This window comes from Bos javanicus, chromosome 18, assembly GCF_032452875.1.
Source record: "Bos javanicus breed banteng chromosome 18, ARS-OSU_banteng_1.0, whole genome shotgun sequence".
Lineage (NCBI taxonomy): Eukaryota > Metazoa > Chordata > Mammalia > Artiodactyla > Bovidae > Bos > Bos javanicus.
The window spans coordinates 61,186,068-61,210,036 of NC_083885.1; the positions used below are offsets into that span (position 1 = coordinate 61,186,068).

Sequence of the window (23,969 nt, forward strand, 5' to 3'; positions counted from 1 at the left end):
GTCCTGCTCTGCTTTTGTGGGAAAAGAGATGGATTCAGCTGTGTGATGTTGGGTGAATAGGGATTGCTGTTCATGTTGCCATCATACCTCTAATTCAGGTATCACTCAGACCAGAATTTAAGCAAGAAGCAAAAAACAGAGGAAGAAACTGAGATGGAGCTTGTAGTCAAAGAAAGGTCTTTGGACTCTATACTTGAAGCCGACACCTCAAGGATTTTAAAGAGTCTGTGGTTCTGTCCCAGCACCATCCCCACCTGGAAATCTGGCCAGATTGTCTGTGGATGTGCCTTCCTGCTTGCTGAGCAGTGGGACTTCTCTTTGGTGATATTCTGAAATTCCCAGGATGGATAGGAATGTATATTTGTCTATTGAGTCTTGGAAATACGATGTCCGTTCCTGATGTGGGTAGCCTAGGGAAGGGTGTGACCCGAATCCTGACATCTTTGTCTTCCAGGTCCAGCCTGTTGTCTTCCACCTTGACCCTTGCAGTTCTCCTGCTGACCATCCTGAGCCTGATCCTGGCCCAGTGGCCCAGCCAGTTGTTTTCTGGAAACCCCGTGCTCACAACAGTGGCTGTGCTGCTGCTGCTGTTGCTCATCACTGGGGTCACGGCCATCATCTGGAGGCAGCCCCAGGACACCACTACTCTTCACTTCAGGGTAGGTGACCTCATGTGCCCAAAGTGTCCACCTTGAGTGAAGGAGGTCTGCGTGCTTTAGGTCTAAGCTTCCTTTGCTGGACCAGGGAAGAAGGGGAGTTGCTGAAACCTATGGACCCTTCCCTGATCCACACTCAGTGCTTTACATGCACTATCTAAGTAGGCACTGAACACACAGCCTGAATGGCACTGAACTTGTCCCACCCACATGGCATAGAATCTCCCTTTCCAGTGACTAGTGTGTGTTCAGGGATGAACTGACACTGCCCACAGGTCCATGCTTTGCCTTTCCTCCCACTGGTAAGCATCTTTGTGAAAGTTTACCTGATGGTGCACATGACCACTTGGACCAGCGTCCTATTTGGCATCTGGATGGGGACTGGTAAGTGATTTTTTGGAGTCAAGAGGCCTCTTGGTTGACTGAACCCAATCCTCTTCCTACCACCTCTCCCCTAAACTGTGTCAGATGCCATAAGAGGAGGCCTATTGGGCATTTATAAGTGAGGAGAGCGCCTGCTTTTACTTCTCTTCGTCTCATTTCCCTACTAGGATTTACCATATACTTTGGATATGGGATCCGACACAACTTGGAGGAGAACACTGAGCAAGACACCAGCCTCCAACTCCCAATTACTGGACAAAAACATCCCTGGTGCTGAGTCATCTTAACCACAGGAGAGAGATGCTGTGTGGAATCCCTCCATGCCCTGGAGGATCTGCTGGTTCGAGGGGCACTGTGAGCCTCTATGGACGTGAAGGTGGAATGCATTTACATCCGTGTATTTATTGCTAGTGGACAAAGTGACTTTAATGCTGCAAATGCTGAAGGAAACTTTTAAAAGCATAATACACATCCAGAAAAGAGGATTTTCATGAAAAAATGTACAAAAATGTAACCAGAAACCAGAGGAAGAAATAAAGTATTAACTTGAACATAAGCAGTTCCTTCTTGTGCCTGTTTCCAGTGAAAACACATAGATTGTCACATGGGAAGGAAACAGAGGTAACCATATATTGTGACAAGAGCTGTACTTCAGGGGTTTCCCTGGCAGTCCAGAGATTAAGACTTCCCTTTTAAAGCAGGGGGTGCAGGTTCAGTCCCTGGTCATGGGACTAGGATCCCATATGCCTCACAGCCAAACAAAACAAAACAAAACATAAAGCTGAAGCAATAAAGACTTTAAAAATATTTTTTAAATCTTATTAAAAAAAAAAAAAAAAAGAGTTGCACTTTAGGGAATTCCCTGGAGGTCCAGGATTTAGGACGCAGCACTTTCACGGCCATGGTTGGTCAGGGTTCATTCCCTGGTTGGGGAACTAAGATCCTGTAAACTGTGCAATGTGGCCAAAAATTAAGAAAAAAACATAAATGTAAATTTTAAAAAAGAGTTGCATTTTAAATATGAGAAAGCAGATGGGTTGGAAGCAGAAGGAAAGGAAGAGATACTCTGTGCAAACAATAACACAAGAAAGATGCATAGCCATATTAATATCAGGTGAAGGAGAATTTAAGAAAAAGAGAATAATAATACATAAAATGGATTATTTTACTGAGGAAGAGAAATGGTCATTTTCATCTTTCCCGCCAGCTTTGCTGCTGCTGCTGCTAAGTCGCGTCAGTGGTGTCCGACTCTGTGCGACCCCATAGAGGGCAGCCACCAGGCTTCCCTGTCCCTGGGATTCTCCAGGCAAGAACACTTGAGTGGGCTGCCATTTCCTTCTCCAGTGCATGAAAGTGAAAAGTGAAAGGGAAGTCACTCAGTTGTGTCTGACTCTTCGCGACCCCATGGACTGCAGCCTAACAGGCTCCTCCATCCATGGGATTTTCCAGGCAAGAGTACTGGAGTGGGGTGCCATTGCGTTCTCCCCCTGCCAGCTTTACTGAGACATATATCACACTGTGTAATAAGCACTTTACTTTTCTGTCACAGACTCTTAGAATTACATAGTAGAGTTGATGAGGAAAAGTTCTTTAATTGGAAAAATAAAAACCCTGCATTGCCAGAAGTGAGGAAAGAGGGTTGGGAAGTAATGGTTGGTTGATGAATGGTTATGGCTGGGTGGAACTAAAAGATAGGAAGTGAAACTAGAGAAGTAAAAATAAAAAGATGTTACTGAAGAAAATAATGCTTGAAACGGAGATTATGGACATGGAAGACATTGGTAATCATGAAGTAGAGGACTGTTTGTGGGAATGAGCAGCTGCAGTAGAGAGAAGGGGAGATGGAGGTCAAGAAACTGAGCAGCAAAGTTGCTAAATGAATTTCAAAATAGAAGACGATGAACAGGAAAATTCTGCATGTTCACTGTCTTGCAAGGTCTACTGAAATACAGACTTGGGAAACAATGGAGACTGAAACTGTTGGATGAAACTTTGATGGAAGAGGCTGACATCACCTGATTGCTGTTCTTCCCTTACCGCTGGGGGACAGCCAGATATCCCGTGTTACCCAGTGTGCTGTTAACAGGCAACACAGAACACCGCCTGGAACACAGTCCTGATGAAAAGCTGAATCAGAAAGTCATCAAGCCTCTAGATCAACTACAGCTCATCGTGAACATAAGGGATAGATTCACATTTCCACTGGAAACACAATCAGCCAAAACCAGAATGTTGACAATTCCCCAGGGCAGAAGAATGGTCCAGTATTTATACCAATTAAATGGTATGATCCACAGCCATAAACAGGAAATCATTTGACTCAATTCTAATGAGGTGAATGGACGTAGAACCTTTAATACAGAGTGAAGTAAGTCGGAAAGAGAAGAACAAATATTCTACATTAACGCATATATATAGAACTAGAAAGATGGTGGTACTGATGAGCCTATCTGTAGGGCAGCAATAGAGACACAGACATAGAGAACAGACTTGTGGGCACAGTGGGGGAAGGAGAGGGTGGGATGAATTGAGAGAGGAGCATTGAAACATTTCCATTTTCGGATACTGAAGAATCCTTGAATCCCTGGGATAAAGCCCACTTGGTCATGCTGTATGATCTTTTTAATGTGTTGATGGATTCTGATTGCTAGAATTTTGTTAAGGACTTTTACATCTATGTTCATAGTGATATTGGCCTGTAGTTTTCTTTTTTTGTGGCATCTTGGTCAGGTTTTGGTATTAGGGTGACGGTGGCCTCATAGAATGAGTTTGGAAGTTTACCTTCCTCTGCAATTTTCTGGAAGAGTTTGGGTAGGATAGGTGTTACGTGAACGTGAAGTCGCTCAGTCGTGTCCGACTCTTTGCGACCCCATAGACTGTAGCTTACCAGGTTCCTCTGTCCATGGGATTTTCCAGGCAGTAGTACTGGAGTGGATTGCCATTTCCTTCTCCACGGATAGGTGTTAGCTCTTCTCTAAATTTTTGGTAGAATTCAGTTGTGAAGCTGTCTGGACCTGGGCTTTTGTTTGCTGCAAGATTTCTGATTACAGTTTCAATTTCCGTGCTTGTGATGGGTCTGTTAAGATTTTCTATTTCTTCCTGGTCCAGTTTTGGAAAGTTGTATTTTTCTAAGAATTTCTCCATTTCTTCCACGTTGTCCATTTTATTGGCATATAATTGCTGATAGTAGTCTCTTATGATCCTTTGTATTTCTGTGTTATCTGTTGTGATCCCTCCGTTTTCATTTCTAATTTTATTGATTTGATTTTTCTCTCTTTGTTTTTTGATGAGTCTGGCTAATGGTTTGTCAATTTTATGTATCCTTTCAAAGAACCGGCTTTTGGCTTTGTTGATTTTTGCTATGATCACCTTTGTTCTTTTGCAATTATTTCTGCTCTAATTTTTAAGATGTCTTTCATTCTACTAACCCTGGAGTTCTTAATTTCTTCCTTTTCTAGTTGCTTGAGGTGTAGAGTTAGGTTATTTATTTGACTTTTTTCTTGTTTCTTGAGGCATGCCTGTATTGCTATGAACTTTCCCCTTAGCACTGCTTTTACAGTGTCCCATAGATTTTGGGTTGTTGTGTTTTCATTTTCATTCATTTCTATGCATATTTTGATTTATTTTTTGATTTCTTCTGTGATTTGTTGCTTCTTCAGAAGCGTGTTGTTCAGTCTCCATATGTTGGAATTTTTAATAGTTTTTCTCCTGTAACTGAGATCTAATCTTACTGCATTGTGGTCAGAAAGGATGCTTGGAATGATTTCAATTTTTTGTAATTTACCAAGGCTAGATTTATGGCCCAGGATGTGATCTATCCTGGAGAAGGATAGAAAACTAGAAAACACTGGTGAAAGAAATCAAAGAGGACACTAACAGATGGAGAAATATACCATGTTCATGGATCAGAAGAATCAATATAGTGAAAGTGAGTATACTACCCAAAGCAATCTAGAGATTCAATGGAATCCCTATCAAGCTACCAATGGTATTTTTCACAGAGCTAGAACAAATAATTTCACAATTTGTATGGAAATACAAAAAACCTCGAGTAGCCAAAGCAATCCTCAGAAAGAAGAATGGAACTGGAGGAATCAAGCTGCCTGACTTCAGGCTCTACTACAAAGCCATAGTCATCAAGACAGTATGGTACTGGCACAAAGACAGAAATATAAATCAATGGAACAAAATAGAAAGCCCAGATATAAACCCATGCACCTAGGGACACCTTATCTTTGACAAAGGAGGCAAGAATATACAGTGGAGAAAAGACGATCTCTTTAACAAGTGGTCCTGGGAAAACTTGTAAAAGGATGAAACTAGAACACTTTCGAACACCATACACAAAAATAAACTCAAAATGGATTAAAGATCTAAACATAAGACCAGAAACTATAAAACTCTTAGAGGAGAACATAGGCAAAACACTCTCCGACATACATCACAGCAAGATCCTCTATGACCCACCTCCCAGAATATTGGAAATAAAAGCAAAAATAAACAAATGGGATCTAATTAAAATTAAAAACTTCTGCACAACAAAATAAACTATAAGCAAGGTGAAAAGACAGCCTTAAGAATGTGAGAAAATAATAGCAAATGAAGCAACTGACAAAGAATTAATCTCAAAAATATACAAGCAACTCCTGCAGCTCAATTCCAGAAAAATAAACGAACCAATCAAAAAATGGGCCAAAGAACTAAATAGATATTTCTCCAGAGAAGACATACAGATGGCTAACAAACACATGAAAAGATGCTCAACATCACTCATTATCAGAGAAATGCAAATCCAAACCACAATGAGGTACCATTTCACGCCAGTCAGAATGGCTGAGATCCAAAGGACTACAAGCAATAAATGTTGGAGAGGATGTGGAGAAAAGGGAACCCTCTTACACTGTTGGTAGCAATGCAAACTAGTAGAGCCACTATGGAGAACAGTGTGCAGATTCCTTAAAACACTGGAAATAGAACTGCCATATGACCTAGCAATCCCACTGCTGGACATACACACTGAGGAAACCAGAATTGAAAGAGACACGTGTACCCCAATGTTCATCGCAGCCCTGTTTATAATAGCCAGGACATGGAAGCAACCTAGATGTCCATCAGCAGATCAATAGATAAGAAAGCTGTGGTACATATACACAATGGAATATTACTCAGCCATTAAAAAGAATACATTTGAATCAGTTCTAATGAGGTGGATGAAACTGGAGCCTATTATACTGAGTGAAGTAAGCCAGAAAGAAAAACACCAATAAAGTATACTAACGCACATATATGGAATTTAGAAAGATGGTAATGATAACCTTGTATGGGAGACAGCAAAAGAGACACAGATGTACAGAACAGTCTTTTGGACTCTGTGGGAAAGGGAGGGGGTATGATTTGGGAGAATGGCATTGAAACATGTATAATATCATATAAGAAATGAATTGCCAGTCCAGGTTTGATGCAGGATACAGGAAGCTTGGGGCTGGTGCACTGGGATGACCCAGAGGTGTAGTATGGGGAGGGAGGTGGGAGGGGGTTCAGGATTGGGAACACGTGTACACCGTGGTGGATTCATGTTGATGTATGGCAAAACCAATACAATATTGAAAGTAATTTGCCTCTAATTAAAATAAATAAATTTAATTAAAAAAAAGAAACATTTCCATTACCAGGTGTAAAATAGATCACTAATGGGAAGTTGCTGTATGACCCAGGGAGCTCAGACCCAGTGCTCTGTGACAACCTAGAGGGGTGGATGGGGTGGGAGGTGGGAGAGGAGGCCCAAGAGGGAGGGGACATACGTGTACCTATGGCTAATTCATGACGATGTGTGGCAGAAACCAATAAGCCATTGTAAAGCAATTATCCTCCAATTAAAAATTAAAAAAATATATGATGTGTGAAATGGATTTCAGATAAACTGTCTCCAATGCCCCCTGTTGTAAAGTGGGAGTGCTCTTTCCTTCTTAGTCTCTGATGCCTATTTTAGTTCCTGGCACATAGTCGTCTCTATGGCAACGTTAAATGCCTGAATTCTGTCCACTACTTCCTTTACCTGGCCACACATTTTATTCAGTAGCAACATCATATTGTGGGAACAGTTAAACTTTACTGCTCTTGGAACAGAAACACTTCCCCACTTTATCTTCTTAGGTTTTTTGACTGAAGTCTGCAAAAAAGACACAGAAAAGACAAATTACCAGGAGGAAGGATTATATGCAGGAGACAACGAAAGTATAACTTGCTAAGTGATTAAAGCTGCAGGCTTCTGTGCCTAACTTAGTAGAGGGGTGTAGGAAGAAATAGCTTTTATGGGAAGAATAAATGGATTTCTTTGGGAAAGACAAATAAATTAAGAAATCAGAGATGAGACGCTTTGTAATAGTATTTGTGTCTGCAGGTATGAGTGGTCTTTCCAGCTTCTTCAGGCTAGAAAACTCCCAGAGAGCAAAATTAAAAAAAAAAAAATGCAAATGTCTCTGTTTTTAATTGGAGGATAATTGCCTTACAACTTTGTATTGGTTTCTGCCATACATCTGCATGAATCAACCATGGGCAGACATGTGTCCCCTCCCTCTTGAGCCTCCCTCCCACTTCCCACCCTATCCCACCCCTCTAGGTGTCACAGAGCATCAGGTCTGAGCTCCCTATATCATACAAATTTCCACCGGCCATCTGCTTTACATATGATCACATGCATGTGTCCATGCTCCTCTCTCAATGTGTCCCACCCTCTCCTTCCCCCACTGTGTCCACGATTATTGTCCTAGTTTTACTCACCATTGGGCTCTTGGGAGCCATTGGGCACAGCCTCTCCTCAGAGAGGGACTTTCTGGCAGCTGTACTTACCAGAACTTTCTGCTTTAAGTCTGATAAGGGAGGCTCCGAGAAGGCTTCTTTCTGCATCCATTGTATCTCCAATGTCTTCTTTTAAAGTAATCCCCCTGACTACTGAGCCTGTGCTCTAGACCCCTGTGCCACAGCTGAAGCCTGTGACCCTAGGGTCTGTGCTCCCAACAAGAGAAGCCTGAGCACCACGGCTAGAGAGCAGCCTCCGCACCATCACTGCAAATGGAGAAAGCTCCCGCAGCATGAAGACCCTGCCCAGCCAACAAGAAACACAGACGTGGCTCAGATGGTAGACTCCTCCTGCAATGTAGGAGACCCTGGTTCAAATACAGGGTTTGGGAAGATCCCCTGGAGAAGAAAATGGCAACCCACTCCAGTAGTCTTGCCTGGAGAATCCCATGGACAGAGGACCCTGGCGGGCCACAGTCCATGGACTCACAGAGTCAGACCCGACTGAATGACGAACACTAGACTTTTTTTTTTTTTTTAACCAACTTTGGGGATTCAAGTGCATCCTCACTCAACAAACTAAAACTTTCTGAAATAGGTTAAGCCTCTTTCTTCTTGTGTAGCAGTTTTTCTTTTCTTTTAAACTTACAATATTGTAAATCAACTATACTTCAATGTTAAAAAAAGAAGCAAATGTGAGAGTCCATCAAGTACTGCATCTATGTCTCCTTTTGCTGGTTTGTGCCCAGTGTTCTAGCATGTGGGTCACTTGACTTGGGTCAGAATATAGTCACCACTTCACTAGCATCCTCCAAAGCTGCAACATTTCCCTCTCACTCTCGGGTTTTCCTTCCAGGAGGAGCAGGGCTCCTGATCTCTTGCATCGTTTTCCTTCTCCATCTCTGTGCTCAGCTCTCCCAACAAACAGAGCTCCCTGAAGAAGCAGTCCAAGTCACACCCCCTTTACCCTCTTCCATCCTTTTGTGCAAGGCTGGGTGCAGGTGCGATGCTGGTTCCATGTTTGCTTTGCTTGAATTAACATCAGAGTCGTTAAGCTCCCCTTCTCCTGGTTGGGGTCCAGCTGGGCTTGTGTGTTCTCCCGCACTGGAGTGTCTCAGGTCATGTGTAGACAGTGGGTATTCAGCAAGAGGACTGGGAGGGAGCAGGGTTGTAAGTCGGGTCCCAAGTCTTACAGCTCACATGTCTCATGGTCCTTTACGATCAAATGAGTTCAAGTGTCCATGGAAAGAATCAATATACAATCTAACAGGAATAAAAGAGTTTTACTTGAGCCAAGCTGAGCACTATAGCCTGGGAGGCAGCCTCTTAAATAACTCTGAAGAACTGCTCTGGTTTTCTTTTCTTTTTTGGCCCTGCTGCATGGCGTGTGGGAGGAGGGGAGTGTGCAGGGTCCTTAGTTCATACCAGGGATCGAACCCATGCCCACTGCAGTGAACACACAGAATACTGCCAGGGAATTCTCAGAACTGTCCCACTGAAGCATGGTTTCCGGCACAGTCTTATGCCTCATCCAACAGAGAACATACATCACACACGACAGGGTGTATTCTTTCAGGTTTCAAAAAGAAACAGACTTAGTATGTAGACAGTGAGACAGCAGGGCCCTGGTATCCGGGAAGGGAACCTTATCTTGGAGGGAGTGTTAACATGGACGCCATGAGAAGGGAGATGCTCATTCTTATCTTCAAACCAGATGCTCTTTAACTCAATGGTTAAAGCAGATGAGCTGTGAGGGTTAGACAGGCTGTTTTAGTTCACACACAGTTCAAGATGAACCATGTATAGGCCAAATGACTTTCCCATTGAAAATATTCAATATGTGAACATTTTCTCCATCACAAGCAGATAAAAATCTTAGGACTTTATGATCTAGCAATTCTACCTGTGAGGATATACCCAAAAGAGCTGAGAGTACACCCATGGTCATAGCAGCATTTTTCACAATAATTAAAACATGAAAGCAACCCAAGTGCCCACTGATCATACTAGAAAGGAAGGGTATTCTGACACATGATATCATACTCAGTAAAATAAGTGTGACTATACTTGAGAAGTATTGTGTGATTCCATTTAAGTGAAGGCTCTAGAATCATCAGATTCACAGAGACAGAAAGTAGATGGTGATTGCCAGGAACCGGAAAAGGAAAAAGAAGGAATTGTTGTTTAATAGAAATAGAGATTCAGCGTTGACAGATGAAAAATGTTCTGGAATTTGGTTGCACAAAATATGAATATACCTAACATGACTGAGGGGCTTTCCGAGTGGCACTAGTGGTAAAGAACCCGGGGGCCCATGCAGGAGATGTAGGAGACCTGGATTCAGTCTCTGGATTGGGAAGATCCCCAGGAGGAGGAAATGGCAACCCACTCCAGTATTCTTGCCTGGAGACTCCCACGGAGAGCAGCCTGGTGGAGCTGCAAAGAGTCGGACGTGACTCAAGTGACTCAGCACACACACACAAAACATGATTGAACTGGACACTTAACATGAATTAAACGGTAAATTTTGTTGTGTGTACTTTACTACAACAAAGAAAACATCTCAGGGCCTTCCCTGGTGGTAGAGAATCTGCTTGTCACTGCAGAGGACTCAGGTTTGATCCCTGATCAAGGAAGATTGAACATGGTGTGGAGCAACTAAACCTGCGCCCTGCAATTCCTGAGCCCGTTCTCTAGAGCCGGGACTACTGAGGCCACAAGGCACAGCTAGGGCAGCCCGCCCGCCCAGAGCCTGTGCTCCACAACAGGAGAAGTCGCAGCTGTGAGAAGCTCCTGCACCACCACAGAGTAGCCCCCACTCGCTGTGACTAGACAAAACCTGCACGCAGCCACAAAGACCAAGCACAACCAATCAGTAATCTAATTAATTAACAAAAAATCATTTTAACTACTTAAAAAAAAACAAAACCCTCTCAGAACCTCCCCCGAGGGTAACCACAGAGGAGTCAGGGCTGATAGCAACAGAACAGATGGTCCCCGCCCGCCCAACCCCACCCCCACCCCAACAACCCAGGGGTGAGGACTGTCTTCTGTGCTCAGGACTCCCTGCTTCAGTTTTTGGAGATGTCTCAGCTCCAGCCCCGCACGGCTTACCCTCAGCCTCCCTGACTGACCCAGTGCTCCAGGCTCTGCTCCAAGGATCCAGTAAGTCTTGGGTCACCCTCTTCTGTAGGAGACTGGGTGCTGAGTTCACATCCTCCTAAAGAGACCTCTGCAACCCCAGAGTGGAGGGGGTCAGCCCAGCTCCAGCCTGAGGGTGGAGAGACCCGTTTTACAGATGAAAACAGGAGCTGGGAGCTCTTGTGTTTTGTGTGAGAATCAGTGGTGGGGGGTGGCCAGCGGGAGGGGAGGTTGGATCAGTGCCTGGAGGTTCTTGCACGTGTGCTAAGTCACTTCAGTCATGTCTGACTCTTTGTGACCCTATGGACTGTAGCCCGCCAGGCTCCTCTGTCCATGGAGATTCTCTAGGCGAGAATACTGGAGTAGGTTGCCATTTCCTCCTCCAGGGGTTCTTCCCAACCCAGAGATCGAACCAGCGTCTCTTACATCTCCTGCATTGGCAGGCAGGCTCTTTATCACTCACTTTTTTTTTTGAATGATGCTCAAACAATAGTGAAGATTATCTTTATACAGGGCTTATGATATATGGGCCACCCACTTCAGTCTCTTGCATACCGTCTGCCTTTTAAATCTATGAGTTCCTCATCTGCTGATATGAGGGAACTGTAAAGGACTTGCATAACAGCAGATGTTGGTGTCTGTAGGTAATGATGGTAGGTTGTTGTTCAGTCACTCAGTCATGCCTGTCTCTTCACGACCCTGTGGAGTGTAGCACACCAGGCTTCCCTGTCCTTCACAATCTCCCGAGTTTGCTCAAGTTAATGCTATGTTGATTTGTATTCAATCACCTTAAGGTTTGTACACCCAGCAACACTTTGAAGCTGGTCTCTTATTTATCTTTGGCAGTAACAACAGCAAAAAGGTAGTAAAATATACATGACATAATATTTACCATCATAACCGTTCTTTTCAAAATTCAGCCCCAACACCCACATGCTTCACAGGATCTTAGTTCCCCCACCAGGGATCAAATGCAGGTCCATGGCAGTGAAAGTTCTCACTCCTAGCCACTGGACTGCCGGGGAATTCCCACCTACATCATTTTTAAGTGTGCAGTTCACTAATGTTAAGTGTATTTACATTGCTGTCCAGCCAATCTGAAGAGCTCTTTTGTATCTTGTAAAATGGAAACTGTGCCCCATTTAACAATACCTCCCCATTTCCCCCTTAACCCCAGCCCCTGGCAAACCACCATTCAACTTTCTGTCTCTATGGCTTTTATCCTCTTGATACGTCATAGAAATGGAACCATACAATATTTGTATATTGGCGAGTGGCTTAAGGGTGGCTCAGATGGTAAAGAATCTGCCTGCAATGCAGGAGATCTGGGTTCAATCCCTGGGTTAGGACAATCCCGTGGAGGAGGACATGGAAACCCACTCCAGTATCCTTGTCTAGAGAACCCCATGGACAGAGAAGTCTATTGGGGTTGCAAAGACGTGACTGAGCAACTAACACACACAGACAAGGGAGTGACAGGAAGCTTTTCCCAAGCCTTTTGGGTCTTAATTACCTTTAGCTCATAAAGAATCCTTGAGTTAAAATGGCACATTTGGGAAGACATATTCTTGTACCCCTCACTTCTCTTCAAGCAAATCTTTGAGTAATCTTGAAACATTAAAAATCTTCTTTATTTTAAGAAACCAAAGTTCCCACAGAGAGAACTTGCCCAGTGTGTCCTTTTACCACCTGCTCCCCATCCCTCCATTCCTCTGTGGAATTGAGCTTCCAGGGTCAAGGGCAGATGGACATCATTGATGACTTCATGCCTTGCTTTCTCAGCAGATCATAGCCCCCTCAACTATGTCTACGATGCTGGGTCAGTATCTTCGCCAGTTTGGTCAGAAGCTGGTCCGCAGGAAGCCACAGTTCAGGGAGGAACCTGAGAGTTCTGAGACCCCTCCTCCGAACACCCTGGACCTGGTGGTGATAGGTTTGGACAACATGTTGGGAGCTGGCATATACATCCTGATTGGAGGAGTGGCCAAATACGTAGCTGGACCAGCAATCATCCTTTTCTTACTGGTGGCCGGCCTGACTACTCTGTTGTCTGGGCTGTGTTATGTCGAGTTGGCAGCTGGAGTAGAAAAACCTGGTACTGTGTACTTCATCAGCTATGTCACAATGGGACAACTGTACGCCTTCATCACTGGCTGGAACCTCTTACTGTATTTAATTATTGGTGAGATGATGGGGAGTGGGGAGAAGTGGGCCTTAAGATGGAGAAAGTAGGAGAGATGAGTAGGGGCTTCACTCATTCATCAGAACTCTGTTATCCACCTTCGGGGCAGGGTTGGGAGAGGGGAAATGGTGGCAGGAAAACTGCACAACCTCGTTGCATGCAGGTCTGTCCTGCTTTCCTTAAGTGATGGACAGAGAAACCAGAGTAAAGGGAACTGTAGGGAGCGGGTGAGAGGGAAGCACATCCCTAGGCTCATCCTCTGACCACAGTGAAGTCTTTGCTGAGCTGTTGCCTTCCTGGATTTTCCCTTACACCTCAACTTAAAAATTCAACTCTGATCTAGTCCCTCCTAGTCTCATTTACCTGTGTTTCTTTGTTTTCCATCACTTCTGTCTTCTAGAATATTAAATAGTTGGCCCTTTTGTGAACCACCTGGGTCTCCCCTGTCCACCCCATGAGAAGAAACTCTTTGAGATCAGGTGTATTTTTGCTCACCTACTGCCCCAAATATCTCACATGGTGCATAATAGGGGCTCAGTTTCTGTCTGCTTGTAAACATTCCTTCTTCTGTTGCTGCAGCCATTGCCTGTATAGCCCAGGCCTGGAGCTCCATCTTTGACAACCTGATTGGGAACCACATCTCTGAGGCATTAGAGGGAACTTTCTCTCTGCAAATGCCCTACTTCCTGGCCTCATTTCCAGACTTTCTTGCCCTGGGCCTGGTGCTGCTGCTCACAGGTGAGAAGGGACCAGAGACAGAAAGGGAAGAACAGGGTATGGAGGGGGAACTGGCATGGGGAAGGCTTAGGGTGGCAGAAGGGTGGGGAATTAAGACTGGGAAAAAGGGTTTGGAATAAGAAAGAGAGGAAGGCAAGACAGAGAGCATTTTTTCCTACCCTTGGACTATTGGTAACTTAGATTGGATCATTCTTTGGTGTGGGCTGCTGTCCTGTACATTTTCTGTTTTTTTTTTTTTTTAATGTTGTTGGGGGAATTCCCTGGTGGTCAAATGGTTAGGACACTGTGCTTTCACTGATGAAGTTTTGGGCTCATTCCCTGGTCAGGGAACTAAGATCTCACATGCCAAGAGGGGTACCCCCCCAAAAATCATTCTTGGATGTTGAATAGCATCTATGATCTTTATGTACTAGGTACCGGTGACACCCAACCCCAAAACTGTGACAATTGGGATGTCAACAGGCAGGGCCAATGTCTCTTAGAGCAAAAAATCACCCCAGCTGGTAATCATTTACCTACACCAACAAGTTTCTTCCTCTGTACTGAGATCAAAGCTATGTGTTTTTGTTTTTTTTTTTAACTGAGAGGAAATTCATGTCAATTTAACCATTTTATTGTTTTTCCCAGCTTTACGTAAGTGTTAGTCACTCAGTCGTGCCCGACACTTTCCCATGGAGTACAGTCCACCAGGCTCCCCTGTCCATGAGATTTTCCAGGCAAGGATACTGGAGTGGGTTGCCATTTCCTTTTCCAGGGGATCTTCCCAACCTAGGGGTCAAACCCAGGTCTCCTGCACTGCAGGCAGATTCTTTATTGACTGAGCTACAAGGGAAGATATAATTCACTTCATGCAAAATAGATGGGGAAAACATGGAAACAGTGAGAGGCTTTATTTTCTTGGGTTCCCAAATCACTGCAGATGGGGACAGCAGCCATGAAATTAAAAGGCACTTGCTCCTTGGAAGGAAAGCTATGACAAACCTAGACAGTATATTAAAAAGCAGAGGCATCACTGCTGACAAAGGTCCATCTAGTCAAAGCTATGGTTTTTCCAGTAGTCATGTACAGATGTGAGAGGTGGACCATACAGAAGGCCGAGTACCAAAGAATTGAGGCTTTTGATTGTAGTGCTGGAGAAGATTCTTCAGAATCTCTTGGGCTGCAAGGAGATCCAATCAGTCCATCCTAAAGGAAATCATTTCTGAATATTTATTGGAGGAACTGATGCCGAAAACATAAGCTCCAATACTTTGGCCACCTGATGAGAAGAATGGACTCATTGGAAAAGACCCTGATGTTGAGAAAGACTGAGGGCAGGAGGAGAAGGGGACGACAGAGGATGAGATGGTTGGATGGCATCATTGACTCAATGGACATGAGTTTGAGCAATCTGTGGGAGATAGTGAAGGACAGGGGAGCCTGGAGTGCTGCAGTCCTTGGGGTCGCAAAGAATCAGACATGACTGAGCAACTGAACCACAACAGCTGACAAACAGCATTGTAAAAGTTTAAGATGATTTGATAGACATGGATATTGTGAGATGATGGTCACAGTAAGAAAATATCCATCAGCAGGTGCCCAATTCAGCGGCACTTAGTACATTCCCAGTGCTGTGTAACCACCACCCCCATCCAGTACCAAACGTTTCCATTACAGCAAAAGGAAACCCTGTACCCACTGAGCAGTCACTGTCCATCTGTCCACAGCCACCAACCACCAACCACCAGCCCTGGGCAACCACTCTTCTGCTTTCTGTCTCTATGGATTTAGGTATTGATTTCTCTAGCGTCACTGCAATGCATGGGGAACTCCCAGACCAGGGATTGAACCTATGCTCCCTGTAGTGGAAGCTCAGAGTCTTAACCAATGGATTGCTAGGGGAGTGCTGGATTTAGTTATTTTGTTGTCTCATTTTCCATTTTTCCCACAGGACTCCTGGCTCTGAGAGTTTATGAGTCAACCCTGATTTACAAAGTGTTCACAGGCTTGAACATTTTGGTCCTCAGCTTCATCATCCTCTCTGGCTTCATTAAGGGAGACTTGCACAACTGGAAGCTCACGGAACAGGACTACACATTGGCTGCAGCTGGATCTGGTGATGCCTACAGGTTAGGAGGGCACCCTTGGTTGTATTAATGCATGTGTGTGTGGTGTGCAGAGTTGGGAATATGCTGGGGACTAATGAGACCTGGAGTGATTGTCCAAGCGTGGGGGTTCCTGGAGCCCAGGACCTGTGGTACTAAGGGAGGAGCCCAGTAGAGATGGCTGAACACAGCTCACCTACATTCTTCCTCTTTGCTTCTCTCACCATAGCTTGGGCCTTCTGGGTTCTGGAGGGTTTGTGCCTTTTGCTTTTGATGGAATTCTCCAGGGAGCAGCTACATGTTTCTACGCATTTGTTGGTTTTGTTGGCATTGTCAATGCAGGTAACATGGGCATCGTGTGTCCCATTGGGGTTTGGGAACAGAATGGGCTGCCCTTGGACACGGGTGGGTAGAAGGTTAGGTTGCTTTTGAAGGTTGAAGAGTAAAGTGAGTTTGGTGTTTACTGACCCAATACCTTCTCCGGAAGGGAGAAAAGCCAGCAATCCTCAGTGGTCCATGCCCTTGGCTGTCACGATCTCCCTCTTCATCTGCTTTTTGGTGTGTTTTGGTGTCTCGGCGGCCCTCACCCTCGTGGTGCCCTACTACCTGATTCAGCTTGAGAGCCCCTTGCCGCAGGCTTTCATCTATGTTGGGTGGAACTCTGCCAAATATGTCGTGGCTGTTGGCACCCTCTCCATTCTTTTATACAGGTCAGTGTCATGGTTTTCTCCTCACCTACTGTCAGATGCTCGGGTATCCCCGGCCCTTGGGACTGAGAGATGAGAGAGAAAGACATCTTGCCCCATGTAGACCAGGGAGCAAAAGCCCCGATCTCTCCTGCTTCTGCACCTTCTCACACATTCCCATTTTCTCTTCCAGCCTTCTGAGTATCATGTTTATCATGTCTCAGTTGACCTATGCAATGGCAGAGGATGGGCTCCTTTTCCGGGGACTTGCCTGGATCCCTGCCCACACCGATGCCCACACCATCATTATCCGCACCACCTATGCCCGCATCATTGTCCATACCGTTGCCCCCACAGGAACCCCCATCATGGCCGTCTTGGTTCCTGGAACTCTTGCAGGTGAATAAACAAAACTCACCCTTTTAAAATCATATTTCTTAACTTGCGTATTTCCAGTGGTTTCTAACTCTCCCCCCACCGTCTTTGCTCCCTCATCCCAGCGGTCATGGCGTTACTCTTCGACTTCACTGACCTGGTGGACCTCATGTCATTTCAGTCCCTGGTCGCTCACTCCCTGGTGACATTTTCTGTCCTTGTCCTCAGGTGAGACCCCATGACACCTTGACTGGGGGGGCGGTCTTTGACTTGTAAGGGTTGATAGGGCGGGAATCATCTTCTACCTTCATGCTGCCTCCTCAACATTCTGTACCATTGATTGGGGAAAGAGAGGCATTAGGCAGACTGATGTTGGATCAGCAGTAGGGGCTGTTACTAATATTGCCTTAGTATTTCAAATTCAGGTATCAACCAGCCCAGAACGGAAGCAAGAAGGAGAAAACAGAGGAGGAAACTGAGACGAAGCCTGAAGTTGAAGGAGGTCCTTTGGAATCTGAACCTGAAGCAGGAACCTCAAACATTCTACAGATTCTGTGGTTCCCTCCCAGCACCATCCCCACCCGGAAATCTGGCCAGATTGTCTATGGATGTGCCTCCCTGGTTGGTGAGCAGTGGGATTTCTCTTTGGTCATATTCTGAAATTGACAGGATGGTACTGGAGTGTGTATTTTGTCAGTTGAGGAGTCGTGGAGATATGATGGCTCTTTCTGATGTGGGCATCCTGGGGAGGGATGTGACCCAAGGCCCTGACATCTTCGTCTTTTGAGTTCAGCCTGTTCTCCACCTTGACCCTTACAGTTCTTCTGCTGATAATCCTGAGCCTGATCCTGTACCGTTGGTCCAGCCAGGTGTTCTCTGGAGACCCCGTGCTCACAACAGTGGCTGTGCTGCTGCTGCTGCTCATCACTGGGGTCACGGTCATCATCTGGAGGCAGCCCCAGAACCCCAGTACTCTTCCGTTCAGGGTAGGTGACCTCATGTGCCCAAAGTGTCCACCTCGAGTGAAGGAGGTCTGTGTGCTTTAGGTCTAAACATCCTTTGCTGGACAGGCAATGAGGGGATTTGCTGAAACCAATGGACTGTTCCCTGATCCACACTCAGTGCTTTACAAACTCAGTCTCACTAAGCACTGAGCACACAGTCTGAGTAGAACTGGAGTTTTCCTGCCCACAGGGGGTAGGGTCTCCCTTTCAGACATCTGGGGTGTGTTCAGGAATGAACTGACTTTGCTCACAGGTCCCTGCTTTGCCTGCCCTCTTCCTGGTGAGCACCTTTATGAATGTTTACTTAATGATTCAGATGACCACTCGGACCTGGGCCCAATTTGGCATCTGGATGGCGATTGGTGAGTGGTTTTCTGGGCTACAGAGGCCTCTTGAGTGACGGAGTCCATTATTCTTCTTACTACCTCTCTCCTAAACTGTGTCAGACACAATGATAGGAGCACTGTTGGGCATCTGTGAGTGAGGAGAGCACCTACTTTCCCTTCTCACTGTCTCATTTCCCTACTAGGATTTGCCATATACTTTGGATATGGGATCCAACACAGCCTGGGGGAGAACAATGATCAACAGCCAGCAGCCTCCACTTCTCAGACTTAACAGAAACATCCCTAGTCATGAATTGTCTTAACTAGAGGACATAGATGCTGTGTGGAATCCCTCCATGCACTGGAAGATCTGCTGGTTCGAGGGGCACTGTGAGCCTCTATGGTCGTGACGGTGGAATGCATTTACAGCCGTGTATTTATTGCTAGTGGACAAAGTGACTTTAATGCTGTAAATGCTGATGGAAACATTGAAAAACATAATACACATCCAGAAAAGTGAATTTTCATGAAAAATGTACAAAAATGTAAGCAGAAACCAGAGGAAGAAATAAAGTATTAACTTGAACATAAGCACGGCCTCCTTGTGCCTGTTTCCAGTGAAAACACATAAACTGTCACATGGAAGGAAACACAGGAGCCATATATTGTGACAAGAAAGTCAAAGTCGCTCAGTCGTTTCCGACTCTTTGTGACCCCATGGACTATATAGTCCATGGAACTCTCCAGGCCAGAATACTGGAGTGATCAGCCTTTCCCTTCTCCAGGGGATCTTCCCAACTCAGGGATGGAACCTCGGTCTCCTACACTACAGGCGGATTCTTTACCAGTTGAGCTACCAGGGAAGCCCAAGATACTAGAGTGGGTAGCCTATCCCTTCTCCAGTGGATCTTCCTGAGCCAGGTGTCGAACCAGGGTCTCCTGCCTTGCAGGCAGATTCTTTACCAACTGAGCTACCAGGGAAGCCCATATTATGACAAGAGTTGCACTTTAGGGGGCTTTCCTGGTCATCCAGTGGTTAAGACCTGGCCTTCCTATGCAGGGGGTGCCCATTTGATCCCTGGTTGTGGAACTAAGTTCCCACATGCCTCATGGCCAAAAAACCAGAACACAAAATGGAAGCAATAAAGACTCTAAAAATGGTCCACATAAAAAATATATATATTAAAAACAAAGGAAAAAGAGTTACACATAGGGTATTCAATGGAGGTCTAGGAGTTAGGACTCCGCACTTTCACTGCCTTGGCAAGGGTTCAGTCCCCAGTCACCAAACTAAGATTCTAAAAACTGTGCAATGTGGCTGAAAAATAAGAAAAAGAGATTAAAAATGAATTTAAAAGAAAGAATTTCACTTAAAAAAATTGAAAATCTAATCAGCTTTATTTAATGTCATGACTTTAAACATATTCTCATACTGCTTTTTTTTTTTTTTCTGACAGAGCTTATAAAGTGTCCATATTATTTTTTCTTTAAATATTTGATAGAATTTAAGCAGAGAAGTCATCTGAGCCTCAGCTTTGCTTTGTGGGAGGATTTGTAACTACCAATTCATGTTCCTGTTATATGGCAACTCAAATCTTTCTTTAGAAAAAAGAGGTGCAATTTAAACATGAGAAAAGAGACAGGTTGGAAGTAGAAGGAAAGGAACAAATACATCATGCAAACAGTAACATAGAAAGCTAGCATAGCAATATAAATATCAGACAAAGTAGATTTTAAGAAAAAGAGCACAATAACAGATAAGGTGGGTTATTTTACAGTGAGAAAGATAATTAGTCATTTTCATCTTTTCCTCCAGCTTCCCTGAGATACAGAATCACACTGTGTAATAAGCACTTTACTCTTCCGTCACAGACCCTAAGAGTTACACAGTAGAATTGATGAGGAAAAGTTCTTAATTGAAAACAAACAAACAAACAAACAAAAATCTCCTGCATTGCCAGAGGTGGGTGAAGGGGATGGGAAGTAGTGGTTGGTTGAGAAATGGTTACAGTTGAATGGAAAAGGAACTAAAAGATGGGACATGAAACAGGGAAGTCAAAATAAAAAAGTGTTGCTGCAAACAGAAAGCTTGAAATTGAGATTTTAGACATTGAAGATATTGGTAATAATGAAGTGGAGGACTGTTTGTGGGAACAAGCAACTGAAATACAGTGAAGGAGAGCTGGAGTTCAAGATACTGAGTAGCAAAGTTTTTCAGTTCATTTCAGTTGCTCAGTCGTGTGTGACTCTTTGTGACCCCATGGACTGCAGCACGCCAGGCCCTCCTGTCCATCACCAACTCCTGGAGTTTACTCAAACTCATGTCCATCGAGTTGGTGATGCCATGCAACCATCTCATCCTTTGTCATCCCCTTCCCCTCCTGCCTTCAATCTTTCCTAGCATCAGGGTCTTTTCAAATGAGTCAGCTCTTCGCATCAGGTGGCCAAAGTATTGTCATTAGAACAAACCAAAGTTATTAAATGAATTTAAAAATAGATGGAGGAGGATGAACAGAATTAGGCAAAGTCACTGCCTTGCAAGTTCTAATGAAATCAGATTTAAGACACAATTAATATGACTGATTCTGTCAGGTGAAACTCTGATGGAGGAGGCTGACATCACCTGATGGCTGTTCCTCCCTTACTGCTGGGGGACAACCGGATATCCCGTATTACCCAGGGTGCTGTAACAGGCAGCACAGAACACCGCCTGGAACACAGTCCTGATGAAAAGCTGAATCAGAAAGTCATCAAGCCTCTAGATCAACTACAGCTCATCGTGAACATAAGGGACAGATTCACATTTCGAGTGAAAACACAGTCAACCAAAACCAGAATGTTGACAATTCTCCAGGGCGGAAAAATGGTGCACTTTTTATGTTGATTAAATGGTATGACCCACAGCCATAAAAAGGAATGCATTTGACTCAGTTCTAATGAGGTGGATGGACCTAGAGCTTTTAATACAGAGTGAAGTAAGTCAGAAAGAGAATAAATCTTATATATTAACACATGTGTATGGAATCTAGAAAGATGGTGGTACTGAGGAACCTATCTGTAGGGCAGTAGTAGAGACACAGTCATAGAGAACAGACTTGTGGGCACAGTCGGGAAAGGAAACGGTGAGAAGAATTGAGAGAGGAGCATTGAAACATATCCATTACCATGTGTAAAATAGATCACTAATGGGAAGTTGGTCTATAACACCGGGAGCTCAGACCCAGTGCTCTGTGACATCCTAGAGGGGTGGATGGGGTGGGAGGTGGGAGAGGAGGCCCAGGAAGGAGGGGACATACATGTACCTATGGCTGATTCATGGTGATGTATGGCGGAAACCAACATAATATAGTAAAGCAATTATGTTTCAATTAAAAATAAATAAATTTAAATATAAATAAATAAATAAACGATATGACCCAAAGTGAAGAGCCAATACAGGCATATCTCAGAGATGTTGATTCATTGGGGTTGTAAAGAGTCAAACATGACTGAGCAACTGAATTGCAGTATTTTACAACTGGTAAGCAGAATTGCAATTTCTCCTTGGAGGCATTATGCCCCCTAGAGGCTAATTGGTGTGACAGTTGGACAGTGTCTAAACTCTCAACAACACCTTAAACGACTTTATTCCACTGTGTGTAGTTGGATTTTTGAAGAAAAAAAAAAATTTACAGTATCATGGGAAATAGATGGGGAAACAGTGGAAATAGTGTCAGACTTTATTTTTCTGGGCTCCAAAATCACTGCAGATGGTGACTGCAGCCATGAAATTAAAAGACGCTTACTCCTTGGAAGGAAAGTTATGACCAACCTAGATAGCATATTGAAAAGCAGGGACATTACTTTGCCAACAAATGTTCATCTAGTCAAGGCTATGGTTTTTCCTATGGTCATGTATGGATGTGAGAGTTGGACTGTGAGGAAGGCTGAGGGCCGAAGAATTGACGCTTTTGAAGTGTGGTGTTGGAGAAGACTCTTGAGAGTCCCTTGGACTGCAAGGAGATCCAACCAGTCCATTCTGAAGGAGATCAGACCTGGGATTTCTTTGAAAGGAATGATGCTAAAGCTGAAAGTCCAGTACTTTGGCCACCTGATGCAAAGAGTTGACTCATTGGAAAAGACTCTGATGCTGGGCGGGATTGGGGGCAGGAGTAGAAGGGGATGACAGAGGATGAGATGGCTGGATGGCATCGCTGACTTGATGGACGTGAGTCTGAGTGAACTCCGGGAGTTGGTGATGGACAGGGAGGCCTGGCGTGCTGCGATTCATGGGGTCACAAAGAGTTGGACATGACTGAGCGTCTGATCTGATCTGATACTTCAATTAAAAAAAAGAAGTTAATGTAAGAGTCAACTACTACATTTAAGTCCTGTTTTGACGGTCTGTGTCCAGGGTCTTATCTTAGGGGTTACTTGATAGATTTCAGAATCTAGTCAGCCCTTCACCACTCCACTTCCCTCTCCCTTGTTTTCCTTCCTGAAGACTGGAGCTCCTTACCTCTTACATCCCGTTTCCCTCCTTGCCTGTGTGCTCAGCAAACAGAACTCCTTGAAGGATATTTTCTCATTTACCCTCTTCCACCTCTTTGTGCAAGGCTGGACACAAGTGCAATGTTTATTCAATGCTGTGCTGCTTGAATTAATATCAGATGTTAAATTCCCCTCCTCCTGGTTGGGGTCCAGCTGGGCTTGGGGTGCACCCACACTGGAGTGTCTCAGGTCGTGTACAGACTGTGGGGAGTTGAGAAGTGTAAGAGGACTGGGAGGGAGCAGGGTCTGAGTGGGACCCCCAGTTTCACAGCCCCTACCCTGCAGGGTCCTTGGTCATCAAAAATTCAAGCAGCCAAAGAAATAATCAATAAACAATCTATAATGGGAATAGGGAAGCATTTTGTTTGAGCCAAATTGAGGATTATACTCTAGAGATAGATGCTCAGATAACTCTGAGGGACTGCTTTCTTGAAGCACCTTTTTCAATACTGTCTTATACCTTGTCTGACCAAAGAGCAAACACCACGCATGACAGGGTTCTCTCCTTCAAGGTTTCAAGAGACAAGCTAGTGCACAGACAGTGAGACGACAGGACCCTTGTGTCTAGGAAGGGAACTTTACCTTCCAGGGTGTGGACCTGTGAGAAGACAGTTGCTCATCCTTATCTTCAAAACAGATTTTCTTTTTTAAAAAATTAATTTAATTATTTTAATTAGAAGCTTATTACTTTACAGTATTGTAGTGGTTTTTGCCAAACATTGACATGAATCAGCCTCGGACCCAAATGTGTTCCCCATCCAGAACCCTCCTCCCACGTCCCTCCCCATCCCATCCCCCAGGGTCATCCCAGTGCACCAGCCCTGAACACCCTGTCTCATTCATCAAACCTGGACTGGCGATCCGCTTCACATATGATAATATACACGTTTGAATGCTATCCTCTCAAATCATCCCACCCTCACTTTCTCCCACAGAGTCCAAACAACTGTCCTTTAAATCTGTGTCTCTTTTACTGTCTCACATATAGGATCATCGTTACCATCTTCCTAAATTCCATATATATGCATTAGTAACTGTATTGGTGTTTTTCTTCCTGACTTACTT

At 44.5% G+C, this 23,969-nt stretch overlaps 4 protein-coding genes across 5 annotated transcripts in view; all 4 read left to right on the plus strand.

Moving 5' to 3' along the window:
• Positions 1 to 336, plus strand: part of LOC133229470 (cationic amino acid transporter 3-like) — a 58,981-nt gene extending 58,645 nt beyond the window's left edge. The window contains exon 8 of the mRNA XM_061385838.1: positions 99 to 336. Within this exon, the coding sequence (XP_061241822.1) occupies positions 99 to 333 (235 nt within the window). The 3' untranslated portion in view covers positions 334 to 336. The remainder of the gene's footprint in view (positions 1 to 98) is intronic.
• The window catches only part of LOC133231013 (cationic amino acid transporter 3-like), a 128,344-nt gene that overhangs the window by 14,332 nt on the left and 90,043 nt on the right, over positions 1 to 23,969 (plus strand). The gene's annotated exons all lie outside the window — the stretch shown is intronic.
• On the plus strand, positions 336 to 1,596 carry LOC133231018 (cationic amino acid transporter 3-like). The gene is made up of 3 exons (XM_061389185.1): positions 336 to 659; positions 932 to 1,037; positions 1,205 to 1,596. Exons 1-3 carry the CDS (start codon positions 354 to 356, stop codon positions 1,315 to 1,317), a joined length of 525 nt encoding a protein of 174 aa, XP_061245169.1. The 5' UTR covers positions 336 to 353; the 3' UTR covers positions 1,318 to 1,596.
• Positions 12,242 to 21,267, plus strand: LOC133231016 (cationic amino acid transporter 3-like). Of its 2 annotated transcripts, XM_061389183.1 has the most exons (11): positions 12,242 to 13,161; positions 13,741 to 13,899; positions 15,830 to 16,007; positions 16,213 to 16,325; positions 16,471 to 16,693; positions 16,863 to 17,068; positions 17,170 to 17,272; positions 17,470 to 17,669; positions 17,864 to 18,030; positions 18,302 to 18,410; positions 18,578 to 21,267. In XM_061389183.1, the coding sequence occupies exons 1-11, from the start codon at positions 12,783 to 12,785 to the stop codon at positions 18,664 to 18,666; spliced, it is 1,926 nt and encodes a 641-aa protein (XP_061245167.1). In that variant the 5' UTR covers positions 12,242 to 12,782; the 3' UTR covers positions 18,667 to 21,267. The 2 variants fall into 2 exon arrangements, with proteins under 2 accessions (XP_061245167.1, XP_061245166.1); XM_061389182.1 differs by lacking the exons at positions 16,213 to 16,325; positions 16,471 to 16,693.